The 25,852-nt window shown below is 37.9% G+C and overlaps 4 protein-coding genes across 6 annotated transcripts; 2 read left to right on the forward strand and 2 right to left on the reverse strand.

The window, feature by feature from the left end:
- Positions 3,723 to 5,917, forward strand: LOC109833415 (L-type lectin-domain containing receptor kinase IX.1-like). The gene has a single exon (XM_020401068.1). It carries the CDS (start codon positions 3,835 to 3,837, stop codon positions 5,863 to 5,865), a length of 2,031 nt encoding a protein of 676 aa, XP_020256657.1. The 5' UTR covers positions 3,723 to 3,834; the 3' UTR covers positions 5,866 to 5,917.
- Positions 7,747 to 9,971, forward strand: LOC109833416 (L-type lectin-domain containing receptor kinase IX.1-like). Its single transcript, XM_020401069.1, has one exon. It carries the CDS (start codon positions 7,750 to 7,752, stop codon positions 9,757 to 9,759), a length of 2,010 nt encoding a protein of 669 aa, XP_020256658.1. The 5' UTR covers positions 7,747 to 7,749; the 3' UTR covers positions 9,760 to 9,971.
- On the reverse strand, positions 10,793 to 18,125 carry LOC109833417 (DNA polymerase eta). Of its 3 annotated transcripts, none has more exons than XM_020401072.1 (16): positions 17,948 to 18,125; positions 17,576 to 17,696; positions 17,389 to 17,500; positions 17,122 to 17,289; positions 16,727 to 16,891; positions 16,389 to 16,492; positions 16,099 to 16,218; positions 14,779 to 14,827; positions 14,635 to 14,709; positions 13,358 to 13,471; positions 13,051 to 13,242; positions 12,446 to 12,551; positions 12,230 to 12,366; positions 11,705 to 11,804; positions 11,360 to 11,621; positions 10,793 to 11,273 (listed from the first exon to the last, which is right to left on the reverse strand). In XM_020401072.1, coding segments are annotated over exons 1-16 (1,902 nt in total). In that variant the 5' UTR covers positions 18,024 to 18,125; the 3' UTR covers positions 10,793 to 11,272. The 3 variants fall into 3 exon arrangements, with proteins under 3 accessions (XP_020256661.1, XP_020256662.1, XP_020256660.1); XM_020401071.1 differs by having other exon boundaries at positions 10,794 to 11,273; positions 11,343 to 11,621; XM_020401073.1 differs by lacking the exon at positions 17,948 to 18,125 and having other exon boundaries at positions 10,793 to 11,621; positions 17,389 to 17,536; positions 17,611 to 17,696.
- LOC109834791 lies at positions 19,305 to 22,671 on the reverse strand. Its single transcript, XM_020402806.1, has 3 exons — positions 22,215 to 22,671; positions 21,596 to 21,835; positions 19,305 to 19,991 (listed from the first exon to the last, which is right to left on the reverse strand). Exons 1-3 carry the CDS (start codon positions 22,509 to 22,511, stop codon positions 19,464 to 19,466), a joined length of 1,065 nt encoding a protein of 354 aa, XP_020258395.1. The 5' UTR covers positions 22,512 to 22,671; the 3' UTR covers positions 19,305 to 19,463.

Here is a 25,852-nt window from a genome sequence, read left to right on the forward strand (position 1 = left end):
AACGAAAGAATAGAACCCTAATGGACATGGTGAACTGTATGTTACTCAGTTCAGGAGCACCTGAAAATCTCTGGGGTGAAGCTCTTCTTTCTGCTTGCTTCATTCTCAATAGGATTCCCCAGAAATATTCCGATACAACTCCTTATGAATATTGGAAGGGGAGATCTCCTAATCTAAATTTCTTCCGGGTTTGGGGTTGCTTGGCTAAAGTAGCTATTCCCGAACCTAAGAAGAGAAAAATTGGTTCTAAGACTGTAGATGCTGCTTTTATTGGATATGCACTTGATAGCAATGTTAACAGATTTTTAGTCATCAAATCTGAAATCAGTGACATATCCAACAATACCATTATTGAAGCAAGAGATGCAGTCTACTTTGAAAACATCTTTCCTTTCAAATCTAAAATCTCAGAAAATCCCAGATCATCCATTCCTTCTGATCTTCCATCTTCCAGTTCTTTTCAACCTCTTGATATTGAACCTCGAAGAAGCAAAAGAGGTAGAATCGAAAAGGATTTTGGAGAAGACTTTCTTACCTTTCTTGTTGAAGGTGATCCAAGCTCATTCCAAGAAGCAATGGATTCACCTGAATCTCCTTTCTGGAAAGAAGCCATTGATAATGAAATTAAATCTATCATGGAAAATCATACTTGGATACTCACTGACTTACCTCCAGGTTGTAAACCTATTGGTTGTAAGTGGATATTCAAGAAGAAACTCAGAGCTGATGGTTCCATAGATAAATTTAAAGCTAGATTAGTAGCTAAAGGCTTTACTCAACAAAAGGGCATTGATTATTTTGATACATATTCTCCTGTAGCCCGAATATCAACTATCCGAGTATTACTAGCCTTTGCTGCTATCCATAAGCTTATCATACATCAGATGGATGTCAAGACTGCTTTCCTGAATGGTGATTTAGATGAAGAAATCTATATGCACCAACCTGAAGGCCTCATTGCCAAGGGTCAGGAAAACAAAGTCTGTAAGCTTGTTAAATCTTTGTATGGTCTTAAACAAGCTCCAAAACAATGGCACCAGAAATTTAACAACGTCATTGCACAATATGGCTTCACTGTGAATGAATACGATAAATGTGTCTATTCTAAAGTGATAAACAATGGCTATGTCATTCTCTGTCTCTATGTTGATGATATCCTTATCTTTGGAACAACACTTGAATTAATTTCAAAGGTTAAGGATTATCTTTCCAAAAATTTTGATATGAAAGACTTAGGTCTTGCAGACATGATACTTGGAATGAAAATCTCTAGAGACACTAGAGGAATATCTTTGAGTCTTTCCCATAGCATTGATAAAATGCTAATCAAATTCAACTTTCATAACTCTAAACCTGTTTCCACACCTTATGATTCTTCTATACCTTTGAAGAAGAATGAAGGTGAACCTGTCTCCCAACTAAAATATTCTCAGATGATTGGATCTCTTCTTTACATATCCAACCGAACCAGACCTGATATAGCTTATGCTGTAGGGAGACTGAGTCGGTATACTAGCAACCCTAGCAAAGATCATTGGTCTGCCTTAGAAAGAGTATTCAAATATCTAAAAGGCACAATTGACTATTGCTTGACTTACACTGGTTACCCTGATGCTATAGAAGGGTATAGTGACGCCAATTGGGTCACGGATTCCAACAGTGTAAAGTCTACATCTGGATATGTATTTCTTTTTGGTGGTGCTGCTGTATCCTGGAAATCATGTAAGCAAACAATAATTGCCAGGAGCACCATGGAATCTGAGCTAATTGCTCTTGATACTACTTGCACAGAAGCCGAATGGTTAAAAGATCTTCTATCTGAACTTCCTTTGGTCCCTAAACCCTCTCCTCCTATTTCCATTCATTCTGATTCTAGATCTACCATAGAGCTTCTAAAGCAAGTACATGTAAATAAAAAACATAACAGACATATTCAAATAAGATATAAGTCTGTACAACGCCTATTAGGCAAAGTTGTGATCTTGGACTTTGTAAAGTCTGAGAAAAATCTTGCTGACCCTTTGACTAAGGGATTATCCAGGAGTGTGGTTCTGGATTCATCGAGGGAGATGGGGTTAAGCCCATAAATGAGGTCACTGACAGCGGCAACCCAACCCTTATTTGGAGACGTAGTCCCAATGTCGGTTCAATGTGGTAGAAACAAGCTGGACAAGTGACTCTCGTGTGGAGCATCGACCTAGATATATTTATATATCATTATGTAGCATTTGCTACTACCCCTTCTCTATGGTGACGATGCTCTTATGATACAGCTGGCTAGGCTGAGTTTTACTCTTAATAAGTCCAACGCGTGTATTGTGGGGGGTATTAAATAAACAGCTGTAGTACCCTTTGAGGACTTACCTACGTGAGAGGAACCGTGATGGCCGCGGTTGGGGGGGACAGGGCTGACCCCTAGAAACTCTCATGAGTCGGTTTTTTGTGAGCATGGCCTTTAACGCTCAACCCGCTTTGCTCAATAGATGAAGCGTATTGTGTGTGTTTTCATCAATACCTGATTAAAGGGGCCTAATTCAAGGCCTAGTCCATTATGTCCATCAGGTGGCGATGAACTCACTAAGGAAAGGTTCAAAGCCGAAAGCTACCTCTCCCGAATTCACGATACGAAAGGTTGCCCAACCTATATTTATTCTGTGATTTATTTATTGATTTATTATTTTCAGTCAATATTGCCTTTTGGGGGGGGACTGTTAGATATTTTGTTAAGAAAAGACAATTTTGCCTTCATGAATAATAATAAATTTTTGTAATTAAAACATGTTTTAATTAGCAATTAAAAATATGTGTAACGGCTATATAATTATGGGGAACGTTACAAAATTTATGACGAACGTTACAGAATTAATTACGGGTTTTGTAACATCTTTTCCAACCCTATATATATCCGTATGTTGAGCTCAAAATGACAAGAAAAAATATACAACAAGTTTTCTCTTGTTTTTCTTCTCGGACAAATTGCGCCAGGGCGATAGGCGGGTCCTTAATCTTCTAGGACAGTGATATCACGACTGCTCCCAATCAGGCCTGAATTTTCTAACTTCTTAATTTGTTTTATATTATTATTGTTTTGACAGCAAAGGGGTCTGTTTTCAAAATTTGTCCTAACTCGCATAAGGATAAAAAGAAGAATGAATTCATTTCCAGTATAAACAAGCCAGAGAAAATTGATGTTAGTCGATATTTTTTTGATGGTCCGGTGCTCGAGGATGGGGAAAGGCTGAGGTAGACCTTCAAAGGGAAGCCCTTTTGTTTTGTTTTGTTTAATTATGAATCTGAAGCAAACTTATTTGAGGTTGAGGTATTAAAAGTTCTCTTGGAGCAAAAAAAACAACTGAATAGGACGAGGGATCAAAAACGAAGATAAAGCCCTTATTTGATCAGTCATCCGTTGTACCTACAGACACACATTTGTCACTAGCTTCTTTTATGCAGATCGATGATTAGTTGGATACCGTTGTTTGGTCTCCTTCAAGTCACGGTTAGACTTAGTTTAATGATCCTCTTACTTAAGCTGTATTTAATGGTCTAAAACTAGTATATACTACAGCTAAGCTATACCTAATGCTCTCCAATTGGAGTAATCGCCATTAGGCCGGCCAAACAAAAGAAAATACTTAAAAACTCTTCGCCATTATCTTACATCGCATGGACCAAAGATCTGCAGGAATCCAAGATACTACTGAACAAGCCCACCACACGCTTTTGCGATCAACGTTTTCCATAGTAATCATCGAGCAGTACTATTTCTGTTGATCTCAATACATACATAAACTGTAAAATCATTAACAGGCAGAAACTTCTGCAACTTGATTCATGGCGCCTCAAAATCCAGATCCTCTCTTCTTCTTCATCCTTCTCCTTCCCTTCACGAGCTCACTCTCTTTCAACTTCTCATCGTTCAGTCAGAACACTCTGAATTCGATAGAATTTCAAGGTGATGCATTCTTGAACCAAGTCATTCAGCTGACAAAGAATGAGCTCGGTGTAAATATCACCCAGAGTACAGGAAGAGTTTTGTATCGTGAGCCACTTCTTCTTTGGGATTCAAACACCGGTGTGGTAACTGACTTCACGACACACTTTTCATTCATCATCAACGCCTTTGATAATCCGATATATGGTGATGGGCTCACATTTTTCCTTGCACCTTATCCTTCTCTCCTTCCTAGTAACTCGTCTGGAGGTAACCTTGGTCTTTTTAGCGAAAATTCATCTTATCAAGCAAATAATAGTTTCGTGGCGGTCGAGTTTGATACTTTTCAGAATGAATGGGATGCGAGTACTGATCATGTAGGAATTGATGTCAATTCGATCAAATCTGTTGCTGCGATCAAATGGAGTACTAGTATGAAGGATGGGAGAATTGGGAATGCTTGGATTAGTTACAAGGCCAGTTCTAAAAACTTGAGTGTGTTTTTGACCTACGAAAACAGCCCAGCTTTCAGAGGGAATTGGAGCCTTTCTACTGTTGTTGATCTGAGGGAAAAATTACCTGATAAAGTAGCAATTGGCTTCTCAGCATCAACAGGTCATGCTACTGAGATCCATAACCTTTTATCATGGGAATTTGACTCAAATCTGGCGGTTAAAAAGAAAAAAAAGATAGGGAAGGTTATGGGAGTGGTTGTCTCAATAGGAGTTACAATGTTTGCCTTGGGCTTAGTCTGGTTTATTTTGCGGAGAAGAAAACCGAGAAAGCAAGCGCAGAATGAGGAGTTTGAGTATGATGCAAGCCTTGACAATGAATTTGAGAAAGGGAGGGGGCCGAAAAGATTTTCCTTTACTCAATTGGTTGAAGCTACAAAGAACTTTGCCAAAGAGTTGAAGCTCGGAGAAGGAGGATTTGGAGAGGTCTACAAGGGTGTTCTAAATGATTCGAAGCTTGAAGTTGCAATTAAAAGAGTCTCTGCAGGTTCAAAGCAAGGTAAAAAGGAGTACATGGCTGAAGTTAAGATTATAAGCCAATTAAGGCATCGAAACTTAGTTCAACTCATTGGTTGGTGTCATGGGCAGGGAGAATTCCTACTGGTATATGAGTTCATGCCTAATGGAAGCCTCGATTCTCATATCTACAACAAAAACCACTTCTTGGCTTGGCCTCTAAGATACAAAATTGTGCTAGGTTTAGCATCTTCCTTGCTCTATTTACATGAAGAATGGGAGCAATGTGTAGTTCATCGAGACATCAAACCAAGTAATGTGATGCTTGATTCTATGTTTAATGCAAAATTGGGGGATTTTGGGCTTGCAAGGCTCGTTAATCACGAAATTGGATCACAGACTACTGTTCTAGCTGGAACAATGGGATACTTAGCACCTGAAATTGTAACCACTGGTAGAGCTAGTAAAGAATCTGATGTCTATAGTTTTGGAGTTGTTGCTCTAGAAATTGCTTGTGGTAGAAGACCAGTTGATCCAAAGGAGAGTTTAGGTAAAGTGAAATTGGTAGAGTATGTTTGGGATCTCTATGGCAAAAGAATGATGCTTGAAGCCGCAGATACAAGATTGAAGATGGATTTTGAAGAGAAGGAAATGGAGAGGTTGATGATTGTAGGATTGTGGTGTGCACATCCTGATCATAATTTGAGACCCTCCATTAGGCAAGCGATCAATGTCCTGAAATTTGAAGCTCCATTGCCAGAGCTTCCGAGCAAAATGCCCGTGCCTGTGTTTTATGCGCCTCCTATTGATATAACTAAGTTTGGATTTATGTCGTCCACTGGAGTTTTGAGTAGTTTGGATTCTGTGTCAACTGGGTATACTTCGAATTCTTCGAGGTTAACTATGTCTTCGAATTCATCTTCTTCTGCTTGCTTGCTGAAATCACACAAAACAGAATTGTAACATTAGATTGCAATAGGTTGGAGGACTTCTTTTGTAATTTCTTTTGTGCTGTAATGATAAGATGAATTTGTTTATGATAATTACCAGTACTGGTGTGAATGTTAGTGTCATTGACTTAGGGGCTGGTACATGGAAGTAGTCTCACGAAGATTCTTAGTAGATTATTGATCATATGGTTAATGGATAACCTTAATGTGCATATAGACGTTCGCATCATATCAGAGTTATTTATATTTTGCATCTTGAATGGGGTTGATCTGTTACTTGTATCGCTTTCAAAGTAAACATTTTTGAAATTGTCAAATGTTGAGTAATATTATACTACTAGAGAGGCATGAAGCATCTACACACAATACGCATTTTTATAAAATTTAAATATATAGATTAACTTTTGCTTCTGTACTTCGACATATTCAACCTCCAAATCTAATGGCTAAAAAAATACAGATGCAAGTATAGAATGAGTCCTAGCGACGCTGCATGAAATGTTTAAGGGGGGAAAATTAACAAAAGTACACAATATGTATTTTAATAAAATTTAAATATATAGATTAACTTGTGCTTCTGTACTTCGACAGATTCAACCTCCAAATCTAATGCCTAAAAAAATACAGATGCAAGTATAGAATGAGTCCTAGCGACGCTGCATGAATTGGCAAAAGCTGATTGAAACGGTTGAAATTATCGAAGAAGCTGATGGAAACTCGGGCAAGAAGGAAGCAGACAAGAGAGGCTTTTTTAGTCGTGCAGCTCTGTTTTGAAAATTCTCTCTGTTTTAGTCTTTGTTAGACTCTGTGGTTTTGTTTCGTAAACTTTAATTATTAAGAATAGTGGCTGCTATTGAGCTGGGCTCGTCAGCTCATATTTTGAACTTTGCTCTCCCCTCCCAGCTTTATGCTCTACTAAAGAATGGTGCAAAGAATGAAACCTCTTTTAGTTATTTAAGTTACCAATCCTTATACTGTTAAGCTATGGGAGACCGTTCTGTAGATATCAAATAGACTTCAGATGTCGTAAACTGTGTGAAATCTGAATGGGTAAACCATCATGTACAAGTTCACGAGTTCAACCTAGTGCTGTATTATATCAACAATTTCAGATTATTCTTCCATCGTGAAATACATACTCCAATGCTTTGGTACAGGAATTTCTCCTGGATTAGCATAATTAAAAGTGATGGTCTCCGTATAACATCATAGAGACGTTTGATTCAAAACTGGTAGTTAGATGCCAAGACTTTGAAACCTTGATTTGATCAATTCTCAGCTCCTGGAATTTGGTTTAATTACCTCCACTTTTGTACTTGTTGCGTATAATGTTTTCTATTTGTCAATGCCAAATTATGTCACTTGGTGACACATCGTCTGATATATTACCTTGATTGACTTTTCAATGTCAGAAGACCCCTTTTAACTTTAAGGTTTTATCATAAAACCGCCTAACGTCCTAACCCCTCGTTATCCCAAATTTTCAGTGGACAAAAATACCCTCCAGAAGGGATTTCACCAGCACGTGACAAAAAAATAGGCTAACACATTAATCTAATTTCTCGCAGAAAAATCCACCCACTGAAATTCCCTAATGGGGGTTATTTTTGTCTACGAAAGATTTGGGATAATGAGCGGTAATGTCATTAGGAGGTTTTATGATAATACCTTAAAGACAAAGGGGTTTTCTGATAACCCCTAAAGTTAAGGGTTTTTATTTGATATTTTAAAAGTTAAGGGGGGTTTTCTGATAATCATCCAAAGTTAAGGGGGCTTTCCTAATTTAAAGTTTTTTTCATACTGTTTAGACTTCATTAGCTGTTTCTGAGAAGACCCCAACATACTATAAGTATCCAATAAACCAAGCTCTGGACAAGTTTTTGCTAAAGTTTCAGTCATGCCTCACTGCAACTTAAAAAATTTTCTCATCTTTGTCTCTTTGTTCCTGCCCTCTGCAAATCCCCTCTCCTTCAACTTCTCAGGTTTCAATCAGACATCGGTATCCTCTTCGATATTACTCCAAGATGATGCTTTCTTCAACCAGAACATCATGCTCAGCAAGAACAGCTTGGCCTCTAACATCACAAACAGCAAAGGGAGAGCAGTATACAATCAACCACTCTTATTATGGAACTCAAAAACTGGCGAGCTCACCGACTTCATCACCCATTTCTCTTTCAGGATCAATTCCTTAGACAAAGAATTCTATGGTGATGGCTTAACTTTCTTCCTCTCATCTTATCCTTCAATTATTCCTAAATTTTCAGCAGGTGGCTATCTTGGCCTATTCAGCAATAATACAGCTTTCAACAAGTCGAAAAATAATCTTGTAGCGGTGGAGTTTGATACTTATCGGAATTCTTGGGATCCAAGCGCTGATCACGTAGGAATAAATGTCAATTCTATCGTATCGGTTACTAACGTTACTTGGAATAGTAGTATCAAAGATGGGCGACTTGCGAATGCTTGGGTCAGTTACAATTCTAGTACTAAAAACTTGAGTGTGTTCTTGACTTATGCTAAAGATCCAGTCTTCAGTGGCAATTCTAGCCTTACTTATCATGTTGATTTGAGTAAAATTCTTCCAGAAAAGGTAGCTATGGGATTCTCAGCTTCTACAGGTAAAGTAGCTGAGCTACATGAACTCTTATCTTGGGATTTCAGTTCCAATCTTGAAGAAGAAACGGAGGGAGCTAAGAGCAAGGTTGGACTTATTGCAGGCTTGACAGTCTCTATTGTAGTTTTAATGACTGTTTTTGTTGCTGTCTGGTTTGTTCATTGGAGGAAGGCAAAGCAAGAAGATTCTGACGGTGAAAATGAGTCCATTGACGATGAATTTGAGAAGGACAAAGGACCTATGAGATTCACCTTCAATGAGCTCGCATCTGCAACGGACAATTTTGCCGGAGAGAGAAAACTTGGGCAAGGTGGCTTTGGAGAGGTCTATAAAGGATTATTGAACAATGAGGATGTTGCAATAAAGAGGGTCTCTGCGGGGTCTAAACAAGGCAAGAAAGAATACATATCTGAAGTCAAGATTATTAGCCGTGTAAGGCACCGAAATTTGGTACAACTCGTAGGTTGGTGCCATAAACAAAGCGAATTCCTCCTCGTTTACAAGTTTATGCCTAATGGAAGCCTCGACGCTCATCTTTACAATCAGGAAAAGTTCTTACCTTGGCCGGAGAGATACAAAATTGCTCTCGGTTTAGCTTCATGTTTGCTCTATCTTCATGAAGAATGGGAGCAATGTGTAGTGCACCGAGATATCAAACCAAGCAATGTGATGCTGGATTCAGAATTTGAAGCTAAGTTAGGTGATTTTGGATTAGCTAGACTTGTTGACCATGAAATTGGCTCTCAGACTACTATGCTTGCAGGCACAATGGGATACTTAGCTCCTGAGAGTATCGAAACTGGCAGAGCGAGAAAAGAATCTGATGTTTATAGCTTTGGGATAGTTGCACTTGAAATTGCTTGTGGGAGAAAACCTGTAGAATTTGGTAAGATAAAGCTATTAGAGTGGGTATGGGAACTATATGGGAAAAGGATGATTTTTGAAGCTGCAGATGAGAGATTAAAGATGGATTTCGATGAGAAAGAAATGGAGCAGTTGATGGTTGTAGGATTATGGTGTGCACATCCTGATCATATTCTAAGACCATCGATCAGACAAGCGATAAGTGCTCTTAAGTTTGAATCTCCTTTGCCAAATCTTCCACCTTCGATGCCAGTTCCAAGATTTGTGGCGCCTTTGATGCAAGATATTTTGAGCGGATCGTCTGTTGCAGGTTCAAGTGGTATGAGTTCTGGTGTCACTGGTTATACTACAAATTCTTCGAATATGACACAGTCTTCAGGTTCACCATCCACTTTCTTGTTGCAATCACACAAATCAGAGACCTGATACTTCTGTGAAGTGTGTGTGGGTTTTTTTTTTGGGTATGTTTGTTCTCTCTTTGTTGTGCATGTATACAGTTTAGTTTTGAACAGTAATTGAACCACTTGATATTTAGCAATTTGTATCGCCTGTATTATTTCATATGATACACACTTTCTGGGTTTGTCGTAGTTCCAGTGTATGAAGAAAAGGATGTAAAATTAGATATTGGGAATGTTAATGAGCGTATAATATTGATAAATATGTGATGAACCATCTTCACTAGATGTTAAGTTGATTTCCAGCTTGCAAGGGGAAAGCATGACTACAATGCTTTGATAACATATCAAGGATCATTTCAAAAACTTTTAACCTATTGATTTGCAGGCTAACAATATATAGAAAAAAGTTCACACTAATTTTGGATGATGCAAATCATGATTAAATTAGGGAGTAAAAAAAAATCTGCCGATTGAGATGATGATCTAGACCTTACAGAGAATACTTCAAATAATAAGATATGAGGCAAACCACCCTATAAATTATTTTGGATGGAGGAAAGTAGTAGTTGAACTAACCCCCACCAAAGTAATGAACAGCCTTATACATGGGTGAGGTGTTTCATATATGTTTGTATTTGCTCTTTACGTTTTTAGCTTTCACATACATCTTGCTTATATTTTCGCCAAGTGTTGCCGTCTTGTTACCTTAGAGGCTTTAAATAAAATAATGATCATCTAATAGGGGACACCGGAGGTATTCTACAATTATTAATGAATAAGGTGGGTGAATGAAACATGAAAACAAGCTTCATGGGCTACTTTTCTTTTGCCTTCCTCACACTTGTCCCTGCTGTTTTTGCAGTTTATCATTTTATATATTTATTATTATTGTTATTTTATTATGAGTGGTGTGGGTAAGTGAGGTTGATGCAGCCTCTAAACCCTATGAACCTTAAAAAAAATCAGGATTTGTATAGTCAAACCAAACATAACCCAAAACATACTGTACGAAGAATGCAATATTAAGCGGCAAAATGCTGCAGAATACACGATCAGAGTAAGCCAAAACGGAAAACTTAACATAGCAGCATACGAATGTTACATTGCTTAATTAACATTCCAGTTTTACAACTTAATGAAATACCTAAAACTAAGCATGCATACACAAATAAACAATGCTATCTGACAAGCCTTGTCCCATATGTAATCTATATACAGCTACATAATCACGTCAACTGACAGAAAATTGTAGGGTTGATAAGTGAATCCAGAATATAATCCCTTGAACCTAAGCCCAGGATCCGATAAGTTGCAAACTTCGGAAAACAACAATGCTAAACCCATCATGAAACTTGATTCAATGAAAATTTGCAGCCAAAGCCAATTATAATCTCAATTAAATAGGTTTGTAGTCTTGCACATACCACTTACATGGCAAATGGCAACTTGTTAGTAATCTAGCATTCTCCAATACGGGATTAATTGAAAGTAACTGCTTGCAACAATGTTCTTGCCAATGGGAAGTGATAACGTGCAATCCTGGAGAAATGACCACGTGTATTAAGATCCCGCATTTTTCAATGCGGGGTCAGGATATATTGAATTTACCTGAACCAATAGCTTACTATGAGTTCTTAGATGATGAAGAGAAATAGTGAGCAATGGTTGATCCTCGTTTAGTGGTATTAGAACGCTTAGAAGGCCGAAGCCAGCCCCGGACTTCCTTTTGGATTTCCAGAGGCAGCTCATCAATAACAGAAGGGTCAATGTCCTCAACATTTAGAGCCCATGTGTTACTTCTCTGAAAATTTTGATGCACATTCTTGCCCTCTGCCAATGTACCTCCTTTATGCACAGTTTGATTCAACATTGAACAACTCTCACTTCCTGAGATAACACTTGTCTTATGGCAATACTGAAACTGGAGATCTAGAAAATAGAATTAAGAAATGAATGTGCCCTGATCATACCAGAAGATGGAGGTGCATGATCTTGAGTGAACGCATTGTATGCTTGATCTGTTGAATGAGAGTTGGTCCCTTGAAAGTACCTCAATATGGAACATGATCCCTAAAAAAATAATTGACCAGCATAGAACGCACTAATATTAATATAAAACTACTACTTATGACAAGTTCACGCAGTTATATGAGAAGCACCTATCTAAAAAAAGATTTGAGATTTCCTGTATGTTTGCTGAAAGCAATTATTATATATTTAAACCGAAGATCAAGTCATAAAAAGTTTTAGTATGCCTTCTAGCAAGTCAAAAATGAACCTACAACAATGTAGATGCATCAAAAAATATTTCAGACATTTTTTTTAGACCTTCAGTGGTTAGCATTGTTGAAGTAGCTTACAGTAACCTTCAGGCATTGCATGGGATGTTAAACAAGTCAATAAGTATGAAAACATTTTGCTACAAAAACAAGACCATCTGAAACATTCATCAGATGGTGGATGCCCTCAGATAATGGAATAAGAAAGAAGAGTACCTTATCTTTTGCCTTTCTGTCACTAGTTGGAAGTGTTCTATCTTGATTTATTGTGCAATTAGTTTTGCTAGTCACTTCACAATCAAACCTTATTTGTTGCTCATCGTCATTGCTTTCCGTAGTGTAACTTTTGATCCCTGAATGACACCTAAAGTCACATGTGGGGATGGAAAAACATGAAACAAATATGTAATGTGTGAAGAATAAAAGAGAGACCTAAGGCAATAGGGGAGAACTCATCTTGGACGAACACATCAGATCCATTTAATGGAGTGGAAGAAACACTTTTGCCTGGGAAGAACTTCAAAATTGAGCATGTTCCCTAAGAAAAGAAGATGGTCATACGAACCACACAACAGGTGTTAGATCTAGCATACTAATAAAAATTATATGTGCATACAAGTGTATCGATATTTCTGCAGGCACCCTGATCAAGCCATTATAAGAGGAACGGTTTGGTTGCCTTGCGTCTGATACAGATTAATAGTTCATTGTGTAAGTCGCTATATTTATGTGCACCAAAGCTCCGTATGTAAATATTCTACCTAAATCAAAGTCACTGGAAAATGTAAAAATGGAAGGAAAAAACTTATGAATTTCGTTAAGCTTGTGCGTCATTATAGTTTAATATATGAGGTGATGCCCAAGTTAAGGCAGAGAACAGTTGTAATTTTTTGTACGAAAGGCATTTTCATTGACAAAACATGTCATAAAGATTAAAATAAAGAAAATCAGCATCAGGTTAGGGAGAGAACAATCATAGACCTGTATTATACTAAAATTTGACAAATCTTGAAATAATGTTTCACAGCACAACTTACTGATGGTGTGTCTAATATTTTGCTTGCTGCAATAGATAGTGATGTGATGCCCCATCTGCTGTTCTGAGAACCTAAGAAATCCTTAAGGGCAGAATCAAATAGTTTTTTAGCATCTTCTTGAATTTTCACAATACCATAGCGCAATGGGCAGGACTTTGATGGGAATTTCCTCTGGGACTCCATATCATTTGCCTGAAAAAGAAAATGCAATTTCCATATTTTTGTATGTGGCAATGTACATTAAGCATTCAATACCAACAAAACTAGAGGAAAGAGACAGTATCAGCTAGACAATTACAGCCCATACTTTATATGCACTGGCATGTAGGGTCAGTGTATGTGCCACTCGTTTATGATGGTCGAAATCAGACTGAATGCGTTCACTTAGTTCTTCGGACAGTTGATTGAGCCAGTGTTCAACCTGAGACACTCCAAAATTTTGGATAAAACAAATAAGATAGTGACAATTTTCAAAAATGCTCGAGTACCAGGAAGCTTTCATGACATAAGATAATGAAGTTTAAATTATTCACAGAAATGCTTTAGTATCCGATAACTGTCTTCAGCAAAGGTAAATTATCATATTTGCTCATGTATTCTCAGCAATGCTAAAGTATCAGCACCGCGAAATCCAAAGTTGTTCCCAGCAACCAAAAAGTATCGGATAATAACAAACATTTGTAAATTTAGGAAAAAAATATGGTGGCTTGCGCCGAGGACAGTGCATTCAAATGGTAATGGGGTAGAACATATTGATTAAATAATTAATCATCAGAGTTCACAGACTAACACCTGAGGGCTCAAGTTAGAGCAAGCAAATTAACGGTACATAAGTATGGTAGCATGGGACTCTAAAAAAAAGATTGATGTAAAGCCTGCAATTGCATCATAATGCAGGAAATAATCACCAGAAAAAAAAAAGAAAAGAAAAACTGCACAAAATGGGTCATAAACAAACATTATAAGTGCAAAATGAAGGCAAAGATATAAAATAGAGGTCAAAGGCAACATCCAGACTGTGTTTGATTGAAGAGGAGGTGAGAGAAATATGGTAAAACGCAAAGAGAAGAAAGGAAAGAAAAATTAAGGAATCTTATTTACAATATTCAGGACTGAGAAAGTTGGGGAATTAATTGAAGAAAAAGCAAATCTTACAGTACAGGAGACTTGGTCTTGACAGATTTGATTAAGATTTGGTCAAGTTGTAAAACTAGAATATTAATTAAGCAATGTAACACTTGTTAGGGATAAGAAAAAGCATATAAGTTTTACATTTGCTTACAACTTGAGAAAGACCTAGTGAGGCCTTCACTAGACTTTATCTTTCTTTCACAAGTTAGGGATAAAAGAAATCAGAAAGGAAATCCTTGCTTCCATCTATCCTCTATTGCGTGCAAAACATGGAAACTAATTTTCTTCTCATTTTCTTTTTCATCCCCTCATGGTACTTCAGAGCTGTGCACAGTCTAGGGATAGCCCATATTAATGTGAACATGAAGTGTATTAGTGGATAATCAGATAAAATGAATAGATACAAATCTGTTATGCAATAAATTTGGTAGAAAACTCAAAGCAGATTCTTACAGAAGCAGTAGTTTTCAATGCCTGTGGTCCACGAAATGTTTTTCCACAAGCATGGCTCTTTGGTAGAACACGGCCCTCAACTTCTTCTCCATGTGGTCCACGAAATGTTTTTCCACAAGCATGGCTCTTTGGTAGAACACGGCCCTCAACTTCTTCTCCACTAATACCTCTTGCAATAGTCCATAGCCATGTGCTATAAGTAAATCAAATAAGAGAAAAATGAAATTGAAAATATTAGAAGGAAAAAGATAGTCAAAGGACATACACAATAATTGATACGGCATCACAAACTCATACATCGCTGTAAAAAAACAGTAGTTTGTTACATATGATGCAAATATTAAAATTGTTATACTCTCAATTCAGTAAGGAGGTACAAGATGACAAATTTCATAAAAGATATGCAAAAGAATTGCAATTACATCTAGCATCAAATTAAGAAACATATATGAAATAGTTCAATCCGAGCAAATAGGTACCATATAGTTCACCAAAAGGTCCATCTTCTGAGTAACTTGACGTAAAGTGAAACAAAAAGTAGATGGTGGATATAGTTACAGAGGCAAAAAAAAAGAGGTTCATAACCTTCTCCAGCACATCTTAATTGTGTTTATAATTTCACCGAAGTACTTAATTAAGTAGCCTACAGAGAAAAAAAAACATAAGTTCATGTCAGTTTGACCCTCATTCTTCTTGAAAAGTGTGACAGTCTGCAGTATTTCAAATGACACATAAGTTCATGTCAGTTTGACCCTCATTCTTCTTGAAAAGTGTGACAGTCTGCAGTATTTCAAATGACATTCATGAGTACTATGAGTGTACTTTCATTCTTCTTGAAAAGTGTGACAGTCTGCAGTATTTCAAATGACATTCATGAGTACTATGAGTGTACTTTTTTCAAGCAGCGCTCCACTTATAATACTATAATAACTGTATGTGTTTGTATCAAGCATAAGAAGATTTTTGGAAGAAATTCTTTCTTCACAAAGATTACTTAGTCGATGATCTCACAGTAAGGTTTCCCTAGGCAGCAGTTTTCAAGCATTTGGAGCCATAACTTTCTAAGTTACAAGTAGTCAATATTTCAACACCAGACTTCATTCTCTAGTACCACAAAACTTGACAACACAAGTTCTCAATATCATGCATTCTATTTTGAAATAGTTTTTAAAATTAATTATTTTCAAGTAGAAACTTTTAACTAGCTAGCTTATGAACGGAGGTTACAACATCACAAGTTTTCCGGCTTCTTCGTAGCAGTCAATTGTTGTTGATTTAATCATTTAACTTGCTAAATACTTAATTCTATAACTTTTGGTATATAAGTAAAATTGGTTGTAACATATGTCATCCCAGCTTGGCAATTTGACTTTAGTCCTTAATAAACCCATGAAAGACTGAACATACAGGTCATACAAGCATATCCTTATCCTTCAATCATGGTAACTAAACCAAGTCACCCACCCTGTGTTAATGCCATAAAGCTCTTGTAACTTTTCTTCAGAGAAATGTAGAAGATCACCAACAGTATTCACTCCGAGATCACTTTGCAAAGAGCTTCCAAGTTTTCCTCCAAGCTGTTTCCTATGAGGTACACAAACAGCCAGCTGCAATTAAGTGAATACTAATTTTGCAGGTGAAGAAAAATACTGTTAAAATGTCATATGCCAGAAGCATCGCAACATTTAAAAGAATGGCTGGTAGGTATAATTTTCACTAAATGATACCATGGTAATTAGCACTTGTATTATTACATTTTCTTCACAGGCAAGGTAGCTAGCAGGTCCTTTACTGATGAAGATGGTACAACTGTTTGCTGTGCAGGTTTATTCATCGCGCTTGCTAGTTTTGCTAACATCTGTCATATGCCACATTCAGAAGCACATGTAAGTGATTGGACCAAAACAGAAAACCCGACAGCAAAGATATAGCAATAAACTAACAACGAAAAAAAACTAAACTGCTGATTTTTACAACCAAAATGACGAATAAGACAACATTTTGTAATTTGGTCTTCTGTATAAGGCTATAAGCTACGAAACTGAAGCTTAAAGCAAACAAGGGTGTAGAACTCGCATTTTAGTCAAGCTACCTTATTGTGCGCAATGCCAGCTGAACATGTGAATTTGGTTTCCTCCAACACTTTCATGCGAAGATGTGCCACTATAATGGCCCCGCAAGCTAATAGCTTATCCCGATGATCGGCATCACTTTGATAGAACCACTCTCTCACTTTAGTTGCCCTGTCATCTTCATCCTGAAAAGTGCCAAGTTCAGTATAGACTTCAAGAATCAAGACTGCCGAGGAACTTTTCCTTGAACAGTACTAAGTTGCCAAAAAAGAGCCCTATGCATTATGAAGGATCCATCTAGAGGAACAATCTTATTTAAGTTTCAATTATTTCAAGTGATATTTAAGATATGCAGAAATATACTAAAGATATGCATATACTTGCAGAAAATAGATAATAAAGGTTTATGACTTACAGCAGTCACACCCAGAACATGTGATTTCAACACCTCCTCATCTATCTCCTCCAACACCTCAGGAGGAGTTTCTAATAACATTGATTCAGCAGCCTCAGTTAAGTCAAGATAAACTTCATCAATTGATGCTCGTTCACATCTTCCTTTTGAAGACAGTATGCTGACGACCTGTGACACAGACACCACCGAAAAATTTGTCGAGAAAAATCACAAACATCAAAATTTTCGAAAAAACTGTTAAGTTTATCAAAACATCAAAGTTCAAACCTCAGAGCCAGCATTTCGATATAAATTCAAATCGGCTTTACCACGGGCAACCGGAACCTGAACTAAATTGATATCTGGGCAGACCTCCTTCGCCTCGTCTCCTCGCATAGAGCTGAGGGTCTTGGGTTAGTAACACAATTGAGCCTCTCTGAATGTGAAAATGTTACTGCTAGAAAAATAATCTCACCGTTTAACGCCAAATTTACGAGCTTCGTAGCTTACTGCAATCAAGCCTCCACCTTTCCAAGAGTTATACTGCACTACAGCAGTAGGCAAACCCCTAAGTTCAGGTTGCCTTCGTTGCTCCACTACAATATGAAAAATACACAGACCAAATTAGTATACTCTATTATAGGAAATGAGTAAATTATCCAAGATTAGAACTTTAATTTTCCCTATTTTAGTAAAAGAGGATTAGTAATTGGTCATAGATCGATTTAGGGTTCAATTAAATTTACACGAAACACTGCTTTATGAAATTAAAGAGAAGTGGAATGTATTTAGTAGGAAGAACCGAAACCCTAAAAAATAACAGAATTGGGGGTTTAGAGAAGGATACCTTGGACGTAGAAGCAATCCATGTCGACGTGAGCGATTACACGAGCATCTAGAGGCTCCGGGCGCGCGATCGGCATTTTTTTCCCCTTCTCTGTTCCCTCCTAAAATGGGAGTCCGGGGTTTTCGTTGAGAATGGAATTTACCATCTCTGCAATATTCAGTGGGCTTGAATTGGCGAGACTACTGGCCCAACCAAGTGTAACTATTAACAGTGTTTAGGTGGTTTCTTTTCTTTTTTTTTGGTTAATTTCACATAAACGCCCTGATCTTTAGGGGTGTTGCACATAATACCCTTAAACTTTATTCATCTCACATAACACATCTAAACTTTGGGGTGTTTCACAAATATCCCTTGAACTTTAACCTTACACCGTGTGACCCTTTTGCCAGTAAGATGAAAATAACTAAAATGTTTTTGAGAGAAAAGTTCCAAAAGTTATCACTCGTCATTTATACAGACAACATACCCCCTCCCTTAAATTTTGGGTTTTTTGCTCTTGAGAAAATTTTATTTATTTGCAAATTATTTGTAGGTCGGTCCGGTGAAAAAGGTTGAAGTTTAGGGAGAGTTATGTGAGACACCCTAGATCATGGGGGTTATGTGAGATAAATAAATTTTACTGGGTTACGGCCTACACCCCCAAGGTTAAGAAAGATTTGTGGAATTAACCCCTTTTTACTCTCTTTTCTCCTTTCTTTCTTTTCTTTTTCTTTTTCTAATAAAGTGCTTGGGATATAAAACTGGCTTTTACACTGGAAAATGTATATTCAAAAAGATTTTTTTTCCTCTTAAATTTTGTTTTTTCTTTAGTTCAAGGATAAAGAAGACTTGATGCGGCAATGATAAGTTCGGTAAGAGAACAAGCTATATTGAAAGCGTAAATACTTTCTTAGGAGGTCTCTTCTTATATCCTTAAAGTTCGAGGTCCTTAAAGTTTGAGGAGATAAATGAAACTGATTGAACTTTAATTCATGTGGAAAATTTGATTTTCATGGGTATGACAAGTTGAATTCATATATATTAATTACCAGAGCTTATTTCCGATATTTCAATTTCCATCATATTGAATTGTTGGAAGTCTGATTGTGATCTCCGTTCCGTTAAGAAAGTATCTAGTGAGAACGACCCATGACATTAAATATGCATCTGAAGGATGTCAACTGTTGAATCCGAACACAAATTTCAAAATCTAATGATCCAACGGTTGACATCATTTGGATACACATTTGATACCGTGAACCCAGTTGCACTTAATATTTTTCCCTGCTCCAAAACAAGTTATAGCTTTTAGAGGGAAACAAGAAAATAATTAATTAAATTTGACAAGATTTATGGGCCTTATGGCGACAAAGTATCATAAAGAGGCAAATGAACTGACTGTAGCATATTATCAAAATTAGACACTCGCTGGGCTTATACACAAACGTGCATCCCAGTCTCTTCTCCTCACTAATTAACCCAAGCATTGCCATTTACAAACACAACCCCCTCTTCTTTTAACCATTCGTCCCACCCCTCAACCATTAACCACGCCCAAAATCTCGGTAGGCGGGATAAAACAATCAACAGACAACCCAGGGACATTAAACACCACATCCTCAATCCTCCACTCCTCCTCCATCCTCGTCCTACTCCTACTCCCCGACCCCTCTCCAAACCGAAACACCGTCGCCACCGTCTTCCCTCTATGTGCAACAAGCACTCCGTCGACCCCTCGGTAGTCCTCGATCGTGGTCCCGATGGTCGTCTCCCAGTAACTGGCGTCGGATCCCGGGGTCTGGACTCGAGTCAGGTGCGAGTCCTCGATGTAGATGAGTAGACCGCTTCGCTGGCTGAAGTAGCCGTAGAGGACGTGACGGATGACTTCGGCGTGGGCATCGCTGCGCTCCGCGACGGCTGCTCGGTCCGCGGATACTTTGAGGACGAAGCAGTTGTCGTTGTTGACGCGTTTCTCCCCTAGGCACTGGGCTTTTGTGAACATGCTCGCCGTGCTCTTTGGATCCAAGCCCTGTGTTTTCATTTGCAAAATTGTAAACCTCGAGTACTATTGAATGGTGAAAAATTACATGATCATATGAGTAATCATCATAAGTACTTCAAAATGGAAAACGTCTGCAGTTTAGTGGATATAATCATAAACTGGGTTATTTCGATATTAGTCCCTTCAATCAATCCTCAAATCATTGAATTGCTATTAGGTCCCCCAGTTTTAAATTTATTTTAAAATTAGTCCCTAAAATCATTGAAATTGCTATTACATCCCCATTCCGAATATGTTGTTTCAAATTAATCTCTCCAATTGCTACTCTACTTTTGATCGCAGGGACTAATTTGAACCATTTATGAGAATTTGGGGACTGGATAACAATTTCAATGATTCGAGGAATCAATTTAGAAATACTAAGCTTTAAGGGACTACTATTGAAATAACCCTTATAAATTTTTGCAGTGTTTTTGTAAATTTAACTTAACTGTCAACATATACTATAATAATGGACTCTACCTTATTGTTTATAGAGTTAGTCCAATATGTAGATACTGTTTTCACACGACTGACTGAATCTAGGTTAGGCCTGGTCCAAGTTGCAATTTGGAGGGACCATGAGTACTTTTATTTTGAGGATGAGTTGTTACTTGTTAGGTTTGTCTCAACCCCAAGAATGTTCTTCATTCTGTCCTGACCCTTCACCTAACATATTTGGCATATTATTGGTTCTCAGACTTTGAAATACACAATGAAAACCGCAAATAAAATAGTAAAAATACTATCACAACTTTGAGTGATTCAGTAATGCCAGATCGAGAAAAGTATGAAGCTTTAACAAATTACATTCGAGAGTTTCAAGGTTTTTTCAATGGTCATATTGCAGACGTCCTTTTTCGTGTTGAGGGTTATGTAGATGCTTTATGTAGGTTGGGCGGTCTTTTTTCAGCTCAAACGCGAGTATGAACATGGATGTGCAAGAACGGCGGGTATAAGCTTAGCAAGGCCGCCGAAAAAGATGTTAAACGATGAAGCAGAATACACCCTTTATGTTAGCCTGACTACAAGCCAATAAAAAGGCTCAAGTCAATCGTCAACGGAGAATCTTATAAATCCGGCAGTTGATTCTTTTCAAGAGTGGAGAATTTTTTTCAATATTTTAGTTGTTACAGACCAGTTGTAATTCTTATAGTTGGTTGGAAGCCGTGATCCGGTAGATGGGTCCTGTTGTGAATGTTGGCTAAAATGACGAAGAGAGCTTTGGCCGGACCATATCGGAAATGTTTGTTATGGTTACTATCGATGAGCAATACGCAAGAAGAACCGTTTCTTTAACGTTTCTGACCGAAAAATGGAAATTACCCAAAGCCGCCGGCTGTTTAAATGTCTGTTTGTGGAGGATAAGAAGCCCCTAAACTCTAGGTATATGTCACATTAACTAGAGTTGAGATTACGCCGTGGATGGATGGTCTTGCAGAGGGGTCGGCTGGGCGGGGCGCCTCTAGCAGCAGTTCATTACCCGAGGCCCGGTAATAACCCCCGCAACTATTAGGACTGTGCGTCTTCCTCGTCCAAACGCACTGGCACCACACCATTTTTTTGCCGCGGGTGCTCACCGACGCAAGCCACTTGTACCCTCATCCACCATCTCCCATCTCATGCACAGTAAGCCACTCCTGCGACATCTGTCCACTCAACGGCGAAGCAGAGCCGTTTCCTCCCCAACCACTACATTTTCCAGGCGGCTCAGATCTCCTCTGATCGACCCTCCCCGACCCGTTCTCTGTCTCGCACCGAACCATTTTCACGCTTCCAGCCGCATACATACTCTTTTTAAACTGCAGTTTCATGCAACTGGTAGCTGCTAGGTACTGATGAATTATGTACCTAGCCGATAAAGTTTCCTACAGAATAACAAAAAAGTTTAGTTAATGCTTTTCCTAATGTACCAAAATTTCGAAGATTTAATATAGGGCTAATTGCCGATAGACCCCCCTGTAGCTCGTGCCTTTGCTTTGAACTTATTGCCTCTCTAGTTTTTTTTTTTTTTGTTGAAAATAGCTATTCATATCCTGAGCGAAATTTTTTTTTTACCACTCACCCTCAGGGTTCTGTTTGTCAAAAACAAAACGGTTCTCTCTTTCTCTCTTAGGGTAAACGAGTCAAAAAAATTGCTAAGGGGTCTATCTAATAAAAATAAACCAGAGAGGCAGTAAGCTCAAAGCAGCGATACTACGAGGGTCTATCCGCAATTAACCCTGTAATGCAAGTTAATACTCGTACTATTGGGCTGTCATTGAGGGTGTTTCCCAGAGTAAAGGGGTGAGTCGGCTGATCAGAAGGCCAGGGAACTGGAGCAAGTGGAGATCCGAGAACTCCGAGAACCAGCCTCAAATCCAATCCCTTCAACGAATGTAAGTGACTTCCAGATTGCGACCGAACCCAAGTTCGGATCACTTCCCAGGATTTCTCCTTCTTGGCTCTGGATTCACCCTGTGCTCCAGGGTCGGGACCCTCCATTAACGGTGTTAGAGGCTGCACACACCAAACCTGACTCTGTTTCTGGCTCTTTGGACCCATGAACTTCAATGGCAATGATGGCACAGGAGAAAATTTTTGAGGGAGGAGAATTAAGCACAAGACAAACCGAAAAGCCTTGAAGGGATTGGTTTTTGTTGGATCTGGTGACAGATATAGTAACTGGATTTTGAAGGGAAGGTCTTGGGAAGAGACAAAAAGAGACAGCTTATCTGTCCAACGGCAAAGAATGAAAATTTAAATTGATGGAAGCTCTCCCTTTAACTTTAGTCCCTGAAAACAAAGCTTCTTTTGAGGCACTCTCTTCTTTGCTTTATTGTTGGTGGTGATGGTTTCGCACGTGACGTGCCCATGGCCTTGTAGATTTCAAGTTTTGCTTTTGGTTAAGGATGAAGTGGTTCCTTGAAGGGATGTTAAGTGTGGATTAATTAAGCTAATTATGCCTACTAGTAGAGCTGAATTGAGTATGCTTCATAGAGTACATATTAACTGTGGATTAACTTAAGTTAATTATGCGTACTTAAAGAGCTGAATTAGTTGAGTGTGCTTCTTAGAGTACATACTAGGATTCTTCAAACTAGTTTTATTTTAATAGGATGCATTCTTCTAATAGACTTGATGTTTTCTAAATTAGGATTTATGTAGTCTATAATCCATTTAAGTGTATGCATAGAAGTTAATGAGTAGAATTTTGGACGATTTGGATCTTACGTATTGCTACTATTTAGACAGCGGAGAAACCATATATATATCTTTAATCATAACCACTCAATAATACTTAGATGGCTGTGATTCATTCTTAGCATTATATTTCTGGTGAATTGTCGAATCGTAGTGTTCATTAAATTTGCGAACGGTTATGTTGCATGTATTTTGTCATCCCATATAAATTAGTTAAAAACAGCAATTATTTATATCTGAATTGATATGCTTGATTTCAGATTGTGCTATTTGAACTGCCTATATCCATGCCCCTTCCAAATCTAATCAATCTGCAATATATAGATCTCAAACATATATTTCAATAGTTTTCTGATGTACAACGTGCAAATGTATCATCACTCGGATGCCCCATCTATGATAAGAACAATTAGGGGTTTTTTTTTCACATAAACCACCTTTAAGGTAGGTGATTCTACTAAAACCACCAATCTATGATAAGAACAATTAGATTTTTTTTTTCATGTAAACCACCTTTATGACATGTGATTCTAATAAAACCACCTTCAAAGTTCAATTTACACAGAGAGCACCATTAAACGGGGGCCTGATTGCAATCAACCACATTGACCTATTTTTTGATGAAATTTTGACTAAAATTCCCAAAATACTCTTCAAAAAACACACGTGTCAGACGTATGACATGCATTCTTAACCAAGCGGTTAACACGCATTTTCTTGACACACCTTCTTAACCAAGTGCTTAACACGTGTTTTTAAAGATATTTCAGTAATTGTAGTGAAAATTTCATCACAAAAATATGTCAAGACAGTTGATTGCAATCGAACCCTCTTTATTGGTGGTTTATATATAAATTAAATTTTGAAGGCGGTTTTCATACAACCACCCTATTTTAAAGGTGGCTTTTATGGAAAAACCATTTTATACCAGAAGATCATAGAAACTTAACAACATCACATTTTCAATATAAATGAGTAGATCAAACTACAGACAAAACTCGCGTTTGCACATCATGTGATGCAATGGAGAAGTTAGCAGAGAGACATCAGCCCCCCTGTGCAAAATTGTGCTGGACTGGGTAAACAGTCAGCATCTAGCAATGGTGATCTTGGAAGCTAAGGTAAGTCTCAATTGTAACTGTTTTAGTAAGGTTAACAGCATCTATCAATGGTGGGCTTTGTTCAAAAATTAGTGAGATCAGGACCCTTGAACAATGGGAAAGAGGAAAAGGAAAGGAGTTGGCAACGATATTGTTTAATTAGTTTTGATCTCTTTGTTCCCTAAAGATGTGCTCATTACTTCATTAACCACTTGGTTTAAGGGTGTTTGATTTGAATAATTAATGAGAAGATTATGAAGTGGTGTTGTGTTATTGGATAATAAACTATTGCCATGTCAGATTGTTGGTGATCATATACAAGTTCTGATTTGGCATCTTTCATTTGAAAATTAGAAAGAGAACAAAAGGAGAAATTTTTGGTGGACCGATTACTGGAAAGATGGACGAGGGGCAGAGATTGTTCTTGAGGGGCGGAAGTTGGAAGGTGCATAAGTCATTCATTATTCTATGCAAAGGAATAATTTAGTTTGACGTGCAAGTGATTGCCTATGATTTATGCAACATCAGGGCATTATATGGCTTTGTTTGGTGTTTTGCGGCTGGCTTGATTGCCTCTTTAGGCCTCCCCTTGATCTAGGGAAGTTTGTAAATTTGTACAAAGTACGACAAGACAAGTTGTCTGCATGATTTGTATTATTAATAATGGAACAAGTAGTTATAGAGAAATTTGTGAATTAGATAAAGTATGTACGTGATTTTATACCGAGCGAGGGGGGAAGAAAGAAGTGCAATACAAGCTATAAGAATAATTATTAAAAGATGAAACAGCCTAATATCTATTTGTGGATAAAGTATCACACCATTAAGGCTCCTATTAGAACCAATCCGCAAAGAAGTGGGGTGGCTTGTAGAAGAGTTAATTTTTACAAATTAATTTTTTTTATCAATCATGAATAGTGTAGATCACCCCATTCTATAGGATTGTTCCGATAGAATCTGCACTCGTTCACGCCACTTAATATGGTCATCTACTACAATATGGGGTAATATTGTCATACCAAAATTGTGAACGAGGGGAGCGTGGGGGCCACACACCCATTCACGCAGGCCGCACACCCATTCACGCGAAAATCAAAACAGCAGAGGCCCACCCATTCACGCGAATATCAACCCATATCTGATTTTTCATTTGTCGCTTCTATATAATCCCGTTGCTTCCTAGGTTTTCGTGCAGAGGGAGAAAAACGCAGACAACAGAGGGTATTTGGCGGTTGTTTTTGAGAAAAAAACAGAGAGATCTTGAGGAGAAGAAAAATAGATTTTACAAGAGAGAGGTCAATTTCTTTTGGGTAAAAATTAGATCTTCTTATTTGAGACGAGCTTGTGGATTGTACAAGTCGTTGATATTCTCCTCATAGTGGAATCTCCCCTCACCCCTCCTGTGGACGTAGGCAAGTTTGCCGAACCACGTAAATCCCGTGTCTTTATTGTTTTCTAGATTTTGGCTATTGCTTGTAGGTTCCATCGATAAGTCAGTCCTAGAACTGATGAGAGGAAGAGTGTATATTTTACTTTATTGAGATATTTCACTTTATATTCTTGTTTCCTTTGTGAAACGGAAATATAGAGGTTGGCTTGAGT

Source organism: Asparagus officinalis, chromosome 3, assembly GCF_001876935.1.
Source record: "Asparagus officinalis chromosome 3, Aspof.V1, whole genome shotgun sequence".
Taxonomy (NCBI): domain Eukaryota; kingdom Viridiplantae; phylum Streptophyta; class Magnoliopsida; order Asparagales; family Asparagaceae; genus Asparagus; species Asparagus officinalis.